Below are 15,714 nucleotides of genomic sequence, written 5' to 3'. Positions count from 1 at the left end.
AAAACACGAAATTATTGTCTCGTCACATTCAGCTATAAATTACATGAATCATAATAAAATATGTTAAATTCAAAATGACAAAATTTCATAAAAAGTTTGCATAATGCATCACTTGATATAACTGTCTGTTGTTGAACATTTCTATCATAAAACAGTTGTCAAATATTAAATGTTTAGCTGTTTACCACTGCACTCTTTCGCACTCGTCTTCTATGAACAAGACCTGCCTTCTTTGATTTGTTTGGCCATCTCGTTAATTTGACATTGACAAGTGCTGTTAGACTACAGAGGCAAAGCAGCCTAAAATGTAACTTTTAAAACATTTGTCATCCTAACAAACAGCTTTACTCATTCTACCCACTAAAATAATAAGACAAATAAAATGAGAAAATATTAATTTAAAAAAATGTTTGTGAATTGAGGGGGAAAGTACCAGGAATTGTTGCAAATATAGTGAAATTGCTGTCTATACTGCTTAACCACATCCAAAGAGATTAATAGCTCTGAGTTGTTTGGAACTATAGAGTGGTGCAGGTAGGACCACTCTGTAGGCCAATATGCGGAAGCAAGTTAGCATTTTGGCACTTCCGGTTCCATCGTCCTGAAGTCAAGGGGCTTTTTGAATGGGATTTTGGTTAAATGGCTTAAATAAGGTCTGTGTGAACACAAGACATTATTTTTTTAACTTGAAAAAGGTGGTTGCTAACAAGTGGCTAGACTACAGAGGGTGTTGGGGAAATTGAAACTCCTCACACCGAGCAAGTAACCTCAGTCCGCTTTTACAGCCCCGTTATGCTTATAATTGTGCTCTTATAAACTATTCTAACTCAAAATTTCTGGGAAAATGTTTTTAGATAATAACTGAAAGAGTTTTCAGAAGCTTAGTGATGGTGACGTTGAATTTATGTGACCGTGGTGTAGTCCGTTTATAATCTACTTTTACTTTTTACTTCTGGCGACTGCATTTAGGCTTCAAAATTCATAAAAGTTGTGTTCATCTGTGATAATTATCTTGATGGACAAAATGTGTAAGTATCATAAACTTTTGTTGATCAAAGAGCTTGTTTTTAGCGATAATCCAAAAGCCTATTGGGATTTTCTTGAGGGAACCAGTGCAATGCTAACTGCCGATTGGCCTACAAAGTGACGTCTTACCTGCACCACTCTATAGAGAGCTTCATGAACCATGTGACCATGTGGCGGTGAGATCAAAGCATGTCGCAACTCTGTCGTTCAAAGGCTCTGGCTAAAACAGTTCTTTTTAGCTATTTGGCTATTGGTTAGAATTAACTAATAGCCGACACGGCCTAGGTCAGAAGTTCTCATCCTTTTTGACTCGAAGGCCTCAAACTGTCCAACTCAATATTTGAAGGCCCCCTAAATACTATAATATTAACTACAATTAAATATATGAACTATAATATATTATTAACAGAAACTGGGTGTCAATATACACTCACCTAAAGGATTATTAGGAACACCATACTAATACTGTGTTTGACCCCCTTTCACCTTCAGAACTGCCTTAATTCTACATGGCATTGATTCAACAAGGTGCTGAAAGCATTCTTTAGAAATGTTGGCCCATATTGATAGGATAGTACCTTGCAGTTGATGGAGATTTGTGGGATGCATATCCAGGGCACAAAGCTCCCGTTCCACCACATCCCAAAGATGCTCTATTGGGTTGAGATCTGGTGACTGTGGGGGCCATTTTAGTACAGTGAACTCATTGTCATGTTTAAGAAACCAATTTGAAATTATTCGAGCTTTGTGACATCGTGCATTATCCTGCTGGAAGTAGCCATCAGAGGATGGGTACATGGTGGTCATAAAGGGATGGACATGGTCAGAAACAATGCTCAGGTAGGCCGTGGCATTTAAATGATGCCCAATTGGCACTAAGGGGCCTAAAGTGTGCCAAGAAAACATCCCCCACACCATTACACCACCACCACCAGCCTGCACAGTGGTAACAAGGCATGATGGATCCATGTTCTCATTCTGTTTACGCCAAATTCTGACTCTACCATCTGAATGTCTCAACAGAAACCGAGACTCATCAGACCAGGCAACATTTTTCCAGTCTTCAACTGTCCAATTTTGGTGAGCTCATGCAAATTGTAGCCTCTTTTTCCTATTTGTAGTGGAGATGAGTGGTACCCGGTGGGGTCTTCTGCTGTTCATCTGCCTCAAGGTTGTGCGTGTTGTGGCTTCACAAATACTTTGCTGCATACCTCGGTTGTAACGAGTGGTTATTTCAGTCAAAGTTGCTCTTCTATCAGCTTGAATCAGTCGGCCCATTCTCCTCTGACCTCTAGCATCAACAAGGCATTTTCGCCCACAGGACTGCTGAATACTGGATGTTTTTCACTTTTCACACCATTCTTTGTAAACCCTAGAAATGGTTGTGCGTGAAAATCCCAGTAACTGAGCAGATTGTGAAATACTCAGAGCGGCCCGTCTGGCACCAACAACCATGCCACGCTCAAAATTGCTTAAATCACCTTTCTTTCCCATTCTGACATTCAGTTTGAGTTCAGGAGATTGTATTGACCAGGACCACACCCCTAAATGCATTGAAGCAACTGCCATGTGATTGGTTGATTAGATAATTGCATTAATGAGAAATTGAACAGGTGTTCCTAATAATCCTTTAGGTGAGTGTAGGTACATTTACATACCACAATTGATTGTGTGATTCTAGAAGGTGCAATAACTGTATATTATTTAATAAAAACAATTGAGGGGGAACATTTTTGCAGTTTAACTTGGATTGTTTCAACATAATGATAATAATAACATATTAACTTAAATATTTTTTAAGTCATCCTGCAGCTTCCTTGGAAGTTTGCTGAGAGCCCCTTGTGGGCCCCGGTACCCTAGTTGAAAACCATTGGCCTAGGTGACATAAGCCAAAAACAAAAGTCATTTCAGAGGCAAATAAATAATTTAGCAAAATTACAAGGTTACAAAGACAAGCAATTTTCTTAGGAATACCATGCACTGATAAATCAAGATCAGAATTGTGCTTTAATAATGATAATAATTTTTTTATTAATTTTAAGTTAATTGTCAGACCCATTATGTTAATCCTGGAACTTGAGTTATCAGTGTCATATCCATTAGACAACACTAACCCCAGTTTTCAATAATGCATAATGTCACATCAACCTCTACCGAGACTATATAAAGATGTCCTTGCAAACTCAAGCACAAGACAGGAATGAAAATCTATTTTGCAGGGATAATAACTAGCTCACATATAATAGAGTTTTCTTACCTCCCAGCGTGGCAGAGAGCAGGAAATGAGTCCCGTATTTCTTAATGATGGTGTCAGTAATTTTCTGCAGGCTTGGCCTTCTCCCCAGAAGTCTGATGTTATGGATAAAGTCGGGGTCAAAGGGCACGGCCACCCCATTGCCTTCTTGTCTCTCTGCAGCAAGGCTGTTGACCTTCCATCGGCCAAACTCCCTGTGAGTTCATAATAATTTACGTGAGATGTGAGTATGAGCCGATATCGTAGCACAAGTAATCAGCACATCCCTCACATTACTCATTACAGTCACATTCATGTCGCCCTCTTAAATGTTGGCTTAATCGGTCTCTTCTCCACATTTGTTTGTTTGCTCTTTTGCTATTCCAAAAAGCTCTTTTGGGCTCAACAGTGAAGCCATGACGGTAGGTGGTATTTTATTGTTTAGGGCTTGAAGAGCCTCTGTGGGGAGCCAGGTGCACAATCTGAACACATTTTTACAAAGCACTGAGGATGTAATCCCTTAAGATCCTCCTTTGGTGCCTCTGCATTTCGAATTGTGCACATTAGTACCTTGAACAATCCTTCTTGTTGTTCAAGGTAAAGCTGTACTTGTAAACCTCTCTTTTACTGCTCTAACCAAATACAGAGGCGGCACAGTGTGTTATAATGTTGGTTAATTTCCTTTCGGAACCATTATCTGATTACGCCCTCACACGGGATAACAGCAATCGCTTCCTCGACTAAAGGAAGTAAACTAAAATGCATACTGTACACCCACTAAACTATGAAATAGGTGTTGTGGCTGGAGAACTGAATCTACTTTCTTTCCATTTAAATACACTTGCATCTATTATTACGCAGTGAGAGAGCTCTGTTTGAGAGTTTAGTCATCCAATATTCTGTTCTAATCCGGTCTGACAGAATTTGTAGCATTCCCTGAAGCTAACGTTCTGATGGTAGATCTTCAAACAAAGCATCCCACTCGTGTCTCCCTAAAACCTTTAGCAAAAATTGAGAGAGATTGTTCAACTTTTCTTTTTTTTCGGAAATGTTCCTAAACTTTCTTTGTGTGTGGAAATGACATGCATTTAAAGCATTACATCATGACATTCGATCTGTAAGAGATCATTAAATAATTTCACAGAGAGTGCATTTTGCCTTATGGGAACATATCATAATGTTTACATGCAGTTTAATATAATTACGCAAGGGGTCAATTTGTGTCTCTGTCAGCACACTCCAATTTGCTCCCACAGGTAGATAAATGCCAAAATGTATTTTGTAAAGGCATTCACGTGTAGACTTAATTTATATTTGACTAAGATACTCATTTCAGGCACTTCAGAATGAGCAAGATCAAAAAGGTTTTAAGTTATAGCAATGTGACTTTTTGTAATTGTAGCCTATGCATTTTTGACTGGTTGTACATATAGGCAAAGTTGGAATGTGAATGTATGTGAATATATAAATGTTTGTTTGATTTTTGCCCATTCACATTCTTTTCACAGACTTTTAGATCAAAAGATATAATATCATGAGCAACATTAAGGAAGGATGCAATAAACTGATCAAACATGAGACTAAGACATATTACGAAAGGTTTTTATTTCCTGTGAATGTTGTTCTTTTTAACTTTCTGTTCTTCAAAGGAGCCTGAAAACACGCATTTGGTTTCCACAAAAATATTAAGCAGTTTTCAACATTGAAAATAACCAGAAATATATATTGAGCAGCAAATCAGCATATTAGAATGATTTCTGAATGATCACGTTATACTGAAGCACCGAACCACCAGGGACCTCCCTTGCTCACAATAATTATTTAGGGCTGTGTTTTAGTTTCGCTTTTGATTTTGGCTTCCAAAAATTATGAAAACATGATGCCCCTTTCCTTTCCTTTCCTTTCCTTTCCTTTCCTTTCCTTTCCTTTCCTTTCCTTTCCTTTCCTTTCCTTTCCTTTCCTTTCCTTTCCTTTCCTTAACATCCAAATCAGTTTTATGTAACGTCACGTGTAAAAGCGCATTGAGCTTCAAAAGAGACGCTGTTCAACATGCGATCCGAGACGGAGAGAAACAATGACAAGTATATGCTACGTTGGACTCTGGATGTGGACAAATGCACACAAAAATATGTCAAAATATCTGTCTTGGGGACTTTTTAACTTAAACACATTCACTTATGTCTTCAGTGAACATAAACAGCTGGGAAAGTAATCGAATGCTTGTCAGTGTATTAGGGCTGTGCATTTGGTCCTAAAGTGACAGCAGCCTAATAAACCTGCTGCTCTCTCGCTCATTTAATTTTAATCAAACAACAAAAGAAAATGTGAGAATCATCAAAGTCCCTTTAAGTCTTTTCACTCGGTGGCCATCTTTGAAACGCCTCTCGGGCATACACGTGCAGCTCCTATCTCTTTGAATGGGGAAACATCAAATTCTCCAAAACTGTTCGCCAAGCTTAAAACCCTTTCATTTTCATTCACCCTTTTTAACTCCATTTAGGGTTCATTCATCATGGTAATTTTCTCCAAACCACTTGAGGGCAGTGTCAGTAGAATTTAGGAGTTGAACGACTTCAGATTTTTTTAAAGTTGAAATTTATGTGATGAAAGTCATGTTGACGTCGACTAGTCGCTGATGACATCATTAATTACCAAATAAGCCTGAACCTCGAGCTGAGGTTTTCTTGTGCACAGGACAGCTATGGCATATGACACAGCGCTGCCCACAAGGTTATTGCTCCTACATAACAGCTTTCTTTATCAGATCACTTTGGGTAGTTATTTTTTTCACAAATTTCTGGTAGTTCTGAATCAGATACAGATAAAGTAGCACAGTAAAGATTAAATTTAAATGAATGCATTTATGAGAGAGCGTTTCCGTGTGAATTAATTCTACCTGTCAGTGTCTCTACTAATAGTTAATCTGTGAGTTTTAGTTACTAAGAAAAGTATGCTATAACTTTTCTAAGCTATTTTATTGATAACTCACAGAACAGTGCTGACAATACATTTCTGCACTACTCTATGATTTTGTGTGAGGCGCGCACCATCTCCGCAAGATGTGTGAGCTATGTGTGTGCATTATGCAGCATGCATTAGTGTAGAACTGTGATTAACTTACGTTTACAATAAGCGAGCATTCTCCTGATCAATTTTGAGCATCCAGATGGCATAATCAAACATGTCTTGTGGAGAGCTCTCTGAGTATGCATTTATTTGTCATTTGAACTGTTTGGAAAGGGAATGGCTTATCCCTCTATAGGTCAGCAACTAGTCGACATCAATCTTAAAACGTCATGACAGAGCATTAAAGTCAACTAGTCTGTGCAACCCCTAGTAGATTGACAGCAATATTGTAACAGTGGCTACTGTCTTGCATTCCAAACATTCATTGCTTGATGACATCATTAATCCAAGATGGCTAACAGCGATAGCCATGTGCCAAATGACCCAGGCATATCTGTGAAAAACCTTTATAAAAGGTCAGTTGAGGTTAAAAAAATATTAGTATGCACAGTAAAGTACGATGAATATGTTACTATTTTATAAACAAAAATTTTGAGTAAAATGTTTTGATACACCAAAAACTAACTCTCCACATATATGTGGACGTCATGCAACAGGAGTCAGATAGCATACAATCTGATTTCTGTAACCTGCAACTATATCTGTTCTATTTTTGCAAAGATGTTATGAATTATTTTATTGTAATAATACAGACATTTAACAAATCTATCAACATAATTAACCATTTAAAATGACATATTACGACATTAAATGGCAACTTTACACATACATACCGAGACAAATTTGCATTTTTCCTTCCAAACAGGGACAGTATAGGTCAAGCACTCAGTACAGAATAATAGAGAATATCCCTGAGGACAGTGGAAGTGACAGTGACAGCAGTGATGAGGAGTATGTGCCAGCAATGTCCAGCTGGTTTCCGCATATAACTACCATTATAGTTCATACAATATGTTTTTTATTGTTATTATATTGTAATATTAAATACATACGTGGACAGTTAAATAATTTTTAAATAAAACAGAATTTTGTAAAAATTTCAATTTCAATTTTAGCATCATATTAAAGTGATAAAAAGAATCTTAAAAAATGATAGCTAATGTTTTCCATAATTCATGTATGAAAGGTCTTTTTAATGGATTAAATGTAATATTTAAAATCACCATGAAATCTGACAAATTTCTCATACATTTTGTTTCTAAGCACTCGAATCATGACAACAAAAAAAATAATTGTAGCCTGGACAAAGCTAATGCGCATGCACAGTCCTAAGTGTGAGTCTCAGAACACTGCCTGTTTCTATAGCAACCGGAGTGGCAGCTGCAGTGACCCGATGACTTTAATAATCAATGATTGGCTCTTTCATTTAGAAGGCGGGGCTTATTCGCCATACTGGGCGTTGCGCTTTCTCCCATTCATAAGTAATCAGAGTGCACCGTCTTCCTATACAGTATATAAAGTCTTTGGAATAATTCACTGCTCTTCACTGAATAACTTGAATAAGAATCAATTTATATTTAATGCAGACAGTGAAGACTATGCCATTTTTTATTTACTTTATTTAATTTTATAGCTATTATTAATAGTAGGCTTAATTTCATTCTTTTTTTCTGTTTTATTTGTCCTATTGTTTTTATTTTTTATTGTATTACAGAACGTTTCAACTCACTGTTGTTGGTTGACAGTGACACTGCTCTGAAAGAACGGATTAAGGGGTTGGGGGTCATTTCGTGTTTTTTTTTTAACGCAATGAAAAAAGCTTTGCTTAGGGCCCTCAGAAGTATGGACCGGCACTGCACTGGGGTAATGATGCTGAATATTCAGCTTTACATCACATAAATAAACTACATTTTAAAATCTGTTCAAATAGAAAAAGGTCATTTTACATTGTAATAATATTTCACAATATTGCTGTTTTTACTGTATTTTTTATCAAATAAATGCAGCCTTGGTGAGCAGAAGAGAACAAATTGACCCCAAACTTTTGAGCGGTATATCATTCTGTCTACGCACTAGTCTTTTCAAGCATTATATACTATACTGAAAAATATAATTTAATATCAGTGTGTCAAATAACAGCAAATTAGATTTGTATGCTGTAAGTTTTGCCTTATGGGAAAATATCTCATGATTTATATACAAATGAAGTTACTGTTATCCAAGCAGTGAACAAATTGCATAGCAAGCAAAAAGCCATGCCTCTTCTTCTCAGGTTCCGCTAGACCACACCATTAGATCAATATTTATTATTTTCTCTCATCCTATTTCCCGCATCTCCATTACAAGGTTATTAGTCTCCACACCGGAGAAAACACAGGAGGTTCCCCAACCTTGGATGATGAAATCTCTCTTTGGAGATTAGCAATTAAACCACAGCCCTCTGTACTAGTGACAGAGTTTAAAACTCATGGGAACCAATCCAATCACTCACATGAAGAGCCCTATCCAGAGAACAATCATGAAGGGAATGGAGGACGTCATTATCACCAATCAGCCCAACGAGGGATGGTGTAAGTATCAGATGAGGTGCCTGATGAGCACTAGCGTCGAGCATCTTAGCCACTGATCACCACCGAAAAACCAGAGAGGGCAAAATGCTCCTTTACTGGAGAGCTCTCTGAGAGCCTGTGGTGTAGACCTGAGGGCAACATGTAATCAAAAGCCACAAGCTATTTTGTAATCAGAAGCAGAAACCAGTGGTGCAAATGAAGATGAGATCAAGAGGAAAACGATGCTAATAATACTCTAGAGTTCTGCTGCAAGGCTTCCAGAAAGCTGTGGAGGTGTGTTTAAGCATTATTACTTATTGTTTGAAGAAGATATTTATTAGTGATTTCCGAGCGCTATATGCTTGCTGAGTTTATGGCACTTGACGTTTTATCAGCTGGGATGCTATATAGAATTGTATTATGATTTGTTTGGTCATGTCTGAATTTAGTTTAAGCTAATATCTGAGCCCATGAGAACAAATACATCAGAAAACATTATGAACGGTGTCACACAACCACTCAATAAACTGAGTAATAGTTTAAGACTTTACGTGGTGTATCGCAAGAGAGAGAAAAAATGGCAAGCACTTTCTCGATCAGGCAAACTCAAATCTGATGGGTTGCATGGCTTAACACTGTTTCCTGGAGTCGGGTGCACAGAAAGTCGTGCTTGCAAGGTACAGGGTTGATAAAAAGGAGCATTTTTGAGGATATCACTGCATTTACTAGAGTTTGTGAGGCAATGGCATCAAATCTTTGTTTTTTTAGGCACTTACAAGCTTTTAAAGTAGATGTCTTTGAGCAGACATTTTCTGTTAAATAATTACCATGTATTAGAATTTATGATTGTAAAATCTTCTCACTTTCCTGAACACCTTGTAAAAAGGTGACTTGTGGTTGTTTTACAACCAGACAAATCTTGTTTAAGTGGGCAGTTTCTGGCCAGAATATCCTGCGTGGTTTGGTGGGAGGAAAACAAATCCAGTTACTTAACCACGAATTAAGATAAAGATCCAATAGATTTAGTTTTTTTTTTAAAACGAAAAACACTCACCTTCAAGTTCAGATATAATTTCCTCTTCAGAACACACTTTCATAAGGAAACATCACTCTAACCAATTTTATCCTGCAATACCAAAATGTTACTCTGGTACTTTAATATGTACAAATTAAATGAATAAAAATAATATAATTTACTAGGCAACACTTTACATAAGATTCCATTTGTTAACATTAGTGAACTGCATTAGCTAGCATTAACTTTCAATTAAACATTTCTAAAGCATATATTCCTCTTTGATGTTAGTTTAAACATTTACTAATATATTAGTAAATTCAAAGGTTGTACCTGTTAGTATTATTTAACAGACATGAGCTAGCATTGACTAACAATGAACAGTTGTGTTTTTATGAAATAACGTTAAAAAATATTTATAAAACAAATGTATTGCTCATTGTTAATGTTAAGTACTGCAGTTGTTGTTGTTTTTTTTATCTCTGAGCTGTGGTTCCAAGAATGTCAAAAATCACCATAAAAGTATTAGAAACAGTCAATTCTATTTGTGCCATTTATTTTGAAGTCATATAACAGCTTTATTCGCGGAACAGAGCAGATTTAGGCAATAATTGTAATGAATTTGATCAATTTAGCTGATCATTTCCCTCTATTTTCACAAATGTAAAGTGCCCTATGCTGTTTTAAAGGTTCCTGATTTTTCTTTGTATTTCTCCTACAACAGGTTTACATGCATTTAATTTTCTCATAATATACATTGCAGCATCACCTCTTTTCTCACAGTGTCTGAAACGATTCAGAGAGTCTGCTCTGCTCTGATTGGTCAGATGGCCCAGTCTTTTGTGTCTATCGCTTACAGCGAATGTCGGAAATGAAACAGCCATTACCATATCTGAATTTCAGCTCCGGATGATTTCTCAACACTTGATACCAGTGGAGGCTAATCAGGGGAGTTATTCATTTCATCTCTTAGAATGTGTATTTCTTGTCATTTCACCACTGTAAGTGTAACCACTGCGCTCTTCCCCCGAACCCGATGTAATGACAGTTGTTCGGAAAACTGTGATAATGCGAGTCTGAGTGGATAGGGGAGACTTGTGCCTCAGTTGGTCAAAAATAATCAGCCAATTACCATTGAGGATTTCACTTTCAGTGATTAGGAGTGCTGAGAAAAGAAACATGGAAGAGGAGGCTAGCCTGCCTCGGTATATCAATCAATCATCAAAGAGACGTAAATGTGATATTAGTTTGAACTGCTACAGCTGATGTACCTGTAAAATCCAAGAGTGATTAACACTTTTTAGTTAACTTTACTTAGTGTCTTAACTTAATTGTAAAAATCTAGTAATCTGTACTATTCACATACTATTCCTTGCTCACTCAGAAAAAACAAGTTAAAATTAATTGATTGGTTTGAGTGCCATTTTGTCAAGCCAAAAAAAAAAAAAAAAAACAATCCTCACCATTATGGTGATAAATGTTCACTTTGATTGGGCACTTTAAATTATTTATATTATTAAACTCACTTTCTGATGCAGTGATGTAACAAGAAATCAGTTATTTGGTATCAAAGGAAGATAAGTAATGAATAGGTTGCTTTTAAAAGTTTACTTCTGACTGAATAATTAACTATAGTTAATGATTTAGTCAGAAATTAAGATCATCTTTTAAAATTAACAATATTTTCCTTTGTCATATAATGATCGTTTACAATTTTATTGCTAACACTTATGCCATAAACACCTGTGGAACTTTTAATTAGGTTGACATAATCCCTCTATATTTGTAACAATATCTTGCAGCTGATCATTCTTGAGTTACACACAGACTTCAACATTCAGCATGCAAAACAAAACAATGGTAACATCTATGGTAGCTATACTAAGTCAAGAGTAAACCTAAATTAAAAGATCAAGTACTCTCTACAGTTCTTCTTTAGTTACTAGAACTCTTTTGTAAGTGAACTACACTAACTAAGCATTTAATTTGTTAACACAACATATTATTCACATATATATTTCACTTTTCTTGTTTTTTTTTTCAATCAGTTTGCATGCTTTTTTCAAGTAAGTCTAACTAATTCGATTTTACAGTGTACATATGGACAGTAGAGATATAGAATATTTGATCGCAAATAAATTTGCAAACAAATTTACCAATTCGAACAACATCTACAAATAAAAAAAGAAGGAAGACCCCACACCAAATTTGGACAAATAGGCTACAGCAATCAGCTTCACTAAATGGCTGAATGTGCTCTTTTAACGCAGACATTTAAAAGGCCAGAAGGATGGATTTTTGGATTTAATGGCTAGGCAAGTAAAGTAAAGTGAAGTTATTGAACGTAATATCGGGAGGGGTACGCCCATCTAATCTTCTAATTAATACCAGGTATAAAAACAGCCTCTCACCACTTCCCATAGTATCCCTTCTCCTCCGCTTCTCCCTCTTTTTTTAATATTTTGTAATAGTGTAATAGAGGGACAATCGGAGCTCGAGTAGAATATCCTCTCTGAGCTCCTCTATAGCAGACAGCAAGCCAAATCTGTTTACCAAGATTATGGCACATGAACTCGTGAAATTATTTTATATTGTCTTGTCGTTTTCTTTAAATTTTCTGTCTATAAAAGTGACCAAAAAAGCCATTTTAAAGCAGTTAGGCAAAATAAAATAAAAAATCCTTTGGAGGGGATCTAATTGCAAAAATGTTGTGTGCCTCACTGCATCCTCAATTTAAAACTCACCAGCCACCACTGCTTGTTACACACAATACACAGTGATACGAACAGTAATGATGCCGTCGGTTTTACTGTATCAATTCAAACCCAAGTCCTCATCATTTGGAAGTGCATGCAAAGTTGACTTTGCTTTCGCAGCACAGAAAATAGCGTCTCGTCCACATGTCGACAACACAAAACAAACTTTTCCAGTCTCAGCTAAAACTACAGCTTTTGAGGGTGGGTAAAAGTAGACGTTGTTCATGAGCAGCCAATGTAGACCATAGACTGGCATTATGCAGATTTGTTGGAAAACTACGTAGGTTTGTGCAGGAAGATGACTCGTTTCAAGCAGTTCAGAATCGGTTCTTTCTTTTGGTAGACAATAACACTTTTTTCTTGCACTGTGATCTTTGAAGCTTTGCAGACCTCCTACATTCACAGACAGCTGTATTACACACTGCATGAAAGGTAATATCTGAATAAGCAAAACAGAGGGGCACATTAAACATTCAAAAGTGCCAGGACTTCACTGACATTCATTGGCTCTCGCTTGTTTTGTGACCCATTGTGACATGCCAATGTGTTAACACACATTTTTGAATGGGATCATTTTTTATAATAATATATATATATTTTTTAAATATTTTTACCCTGTTTCTCACAGTTATTGTATGCATTCACAACACTTTAAATTTCCAGGCAATTAAGAAATATAGCAACGAACCAAGTAAAGTTCTCAACGTTCAAATAATTTATAAATCTATGAAAGCAATATCAGTAAATATGAAGATAATATGAATACAAACAAATCTTTTTAGTGAACAGAATCAAAAAATTAGAGTCACTCTAGTGGTTTCCTGTAGCCTCGAGGGAATCAGTCATGCTGATATTCAGGCTATACAGCAGCAGTCTAGCCCGGTTTAAATAGACACTGAGAAGGGTTTAAAGGTCAAACCTTACGAGGTTAGAATCTGACCCTGGCCTCATACTTCAGCGACAGTTCACATAACTAAATGAATTACGAGAATGCATTCTTTCACATGACTGAATTTCAGACCTGTCGTACCTGTATATTTTGTATCTGGTTGTGAAGCCGTGTTGGTATCGCTCGGTGAACTCAATGAATTCCTGAGAGCGGTGGAAAGGACCTTTATCTGACAGCAGCCATCCGAGCGGCTCCGCGGAGCCCACATACACAGCCAGAGAGACGAGAACACAACCCCAGCGGAGACAGATCACCATCCCCTCCCATAAGAGCATCAGGTCAGGCGGTCTAGGACCAACACTCCGAGCCCACATCCTTCAGCCATACATGCTACCTCCTCTCAAATCCCCTTTGTGTCCTGCAACTCAGAATAATAGATGTTTTCAAACCGCGCTCTCAAGTTAACATCAGCATAAGGATTTCGGAAAGAGGGGCACTACCTGACATGAGTTACACTTCGGGTATCCGAGACACAGAAGAAATTATAAAAGATAACACTTGGAAATCCTCCGAGCAACTGTTCGCAATGGAAAGCGATTCCCTCGGAAAAGGTCTAAATTATCTCGATAAATTGTTTTCACATATCAGTTGAAAGCAGGTTCGCGCGCCTTCACAAATCCACGGTCGCGCGCGCAATGGAAGAAGTTGACGCACGTCTGACAGAGGTAGAGAGAAAAAATAATCTACGTAAACCGCTTCTCGGAGGAATAAAAAGTGAAATTTCTTTAGATCCCTCTGTTCTCTCGGGGGTAGAAGGTTGGATGTTCTCTCTCGGATCGGCTGTGAAACATGGAGCATGAATGCTGGTTTCCCCACGAGTGCATCTCCTGCCTGAACACTTTCACACTGAGCAATACATATAAAGCATAACTCTTGTGCACCCACCCTTTCTCAATTTCTCTCTCCCTGTATGCCCCTCCTTCTGCGCATTCATTTCTTCTTCTTTTTTTTTCCTTCTTTTTTTGCAGAATGTGCTCTGAAAAAGAAAAGTATATTGATGTGATTATTCCCGTAACTTACAGAACTTAAAAAGGTAAGTCACTTGCTTTGGCTAATGGGACTTATTTAACCAGGTGTTACATTAGCCTTCATGTTCTGTTTGGGGTTTGATAGGCGTCAGCTGTTTAAATTGATCAAAAATAACCTTCTTGTATCTTATTTGTATAGGTACTCTCAACACGAGGGTTCACTTTTCTGCACTGTGATTACATTGCTTACAATGAAAAATAATAATATTAGATTTGTTGAGAAAGGAGGGAGAAGAACTGTTTCATATTCCAAAAGAGACTTTAAATCAATCATGCATGCGATATCTGTAAAGTGCTGGAACATCATCATCCTATTTTAGTGCTGATCTTTTGGATTTTTAATTGGAAATGTTTGACTTCCAAACGTGTGATACATTTTAGATAGGTACAAAGTTACCATGTATCGTCTGGTATTTATGAATATTTCTCTTAATAGGCCTACACTTGTTTTACAAATGATATTATCAGTGTAACAACATGAGTGAACAGTTTAATTGGAAAATGTCCGAAATGGTATGTAGGCTATGTCCCCTTTCGTTTTGTAACATATGTATGTGTAGACTATGTGTATATGTACTGTGTATGGATGTTTATGTAAAAAAACAAAAAAAAAAACAAAAAAAACCTTATTTAATTTATATATATATATATATAGTATATTTCTCAATTATATATATTATATATATACTGTACATACATCATACATACATATTAGTATTATTATTAATTATTAATACTGCAAATGTTCTGTAAATCTGTATTCTTGTCATATATTTTATTTATTTGTTTATATATGTATTATACATGTATATATGTATTTGACATTTTCCCCCCTAATTGATTTATTCTGATTTATTTTTTCAGCCTTCTGCTTGGAACAACAGCTGATAAGTTGGATATGCAAGATCCCTTATAGACCATATGTTGACTCTGTTCTCTTTATTGCCATGTTGTTTGGGTAGGGATCGGGACAGTTCCTTAAAATTTGTTCACAAGTTTTGCAACTTAATTGTAAAAATTGTTGTAATTATTGTTAAAATCTTCAATACATAAAGTACAAAAATCCTTTGTTACATTATAAATGACTTCACTGTCACTTTTTTTGATACAATTTAATGTATCCTTGCTGATCTTACTGACCCCAAATCTTTGTATTCTCGGGCATCTGAGGTGGTTTAGATGGAATTTGCA

At 36.6% G+C, this 15,714-nt stretch overlaps 1 protein-coding gene across 1 annotated transcript in view; it reads right to left on the bottom strand.

Moving 5' to 3' along the window:
- brinp3b (bone morphogenetic protein/retinoic acid inducible neural-specific 3b) overlaps nucleotides 1–14,343 on the bottom strand; it is a 43,489-nt gene extending 29,146 nt beyond the window's left edge. The window contains exons 1-3 of the mRNA XM_079819137.1: nucleotides 13,936–14,343; nucleotides 13,577–13,853; nucleotides 3,284–3,474 (exon numbers count right to left, since the gene is read on the bottom strand). Coding sequence (XP_079675263.1) covers nucleotides 3,284–3,474; nucleotides 13,577–13,809 — 424 coding nt within the window. The 5' untranslated portion in view covers nucleotides 13,810–13,853; nucleotides 13,936–14,343. The remainder of the gene's footprint in view (nucleotides 1–3,283; nucleotides 3,475–13,576; nucleotides 13,854–13,935) is intronic.
- Between the last annotated feature and the right edge of the window lie 1,371 nt (nucleotides 14,344–15,714).

Source organism: Gobio gobio (genome assembly GCF_949357685.1).
Source record: "Gobio gobio genome assembly, chromosome: 6".
Taxonomy (NCBI): Eukaryota; Metazoa; Chordata; class Actinopteri; order Cypriniformes; family Gobionidae; genus Gobio; species Gobio gobio.
This window is presented reverse-complemented; position numbering and strand designations above follow the sequence as displayed.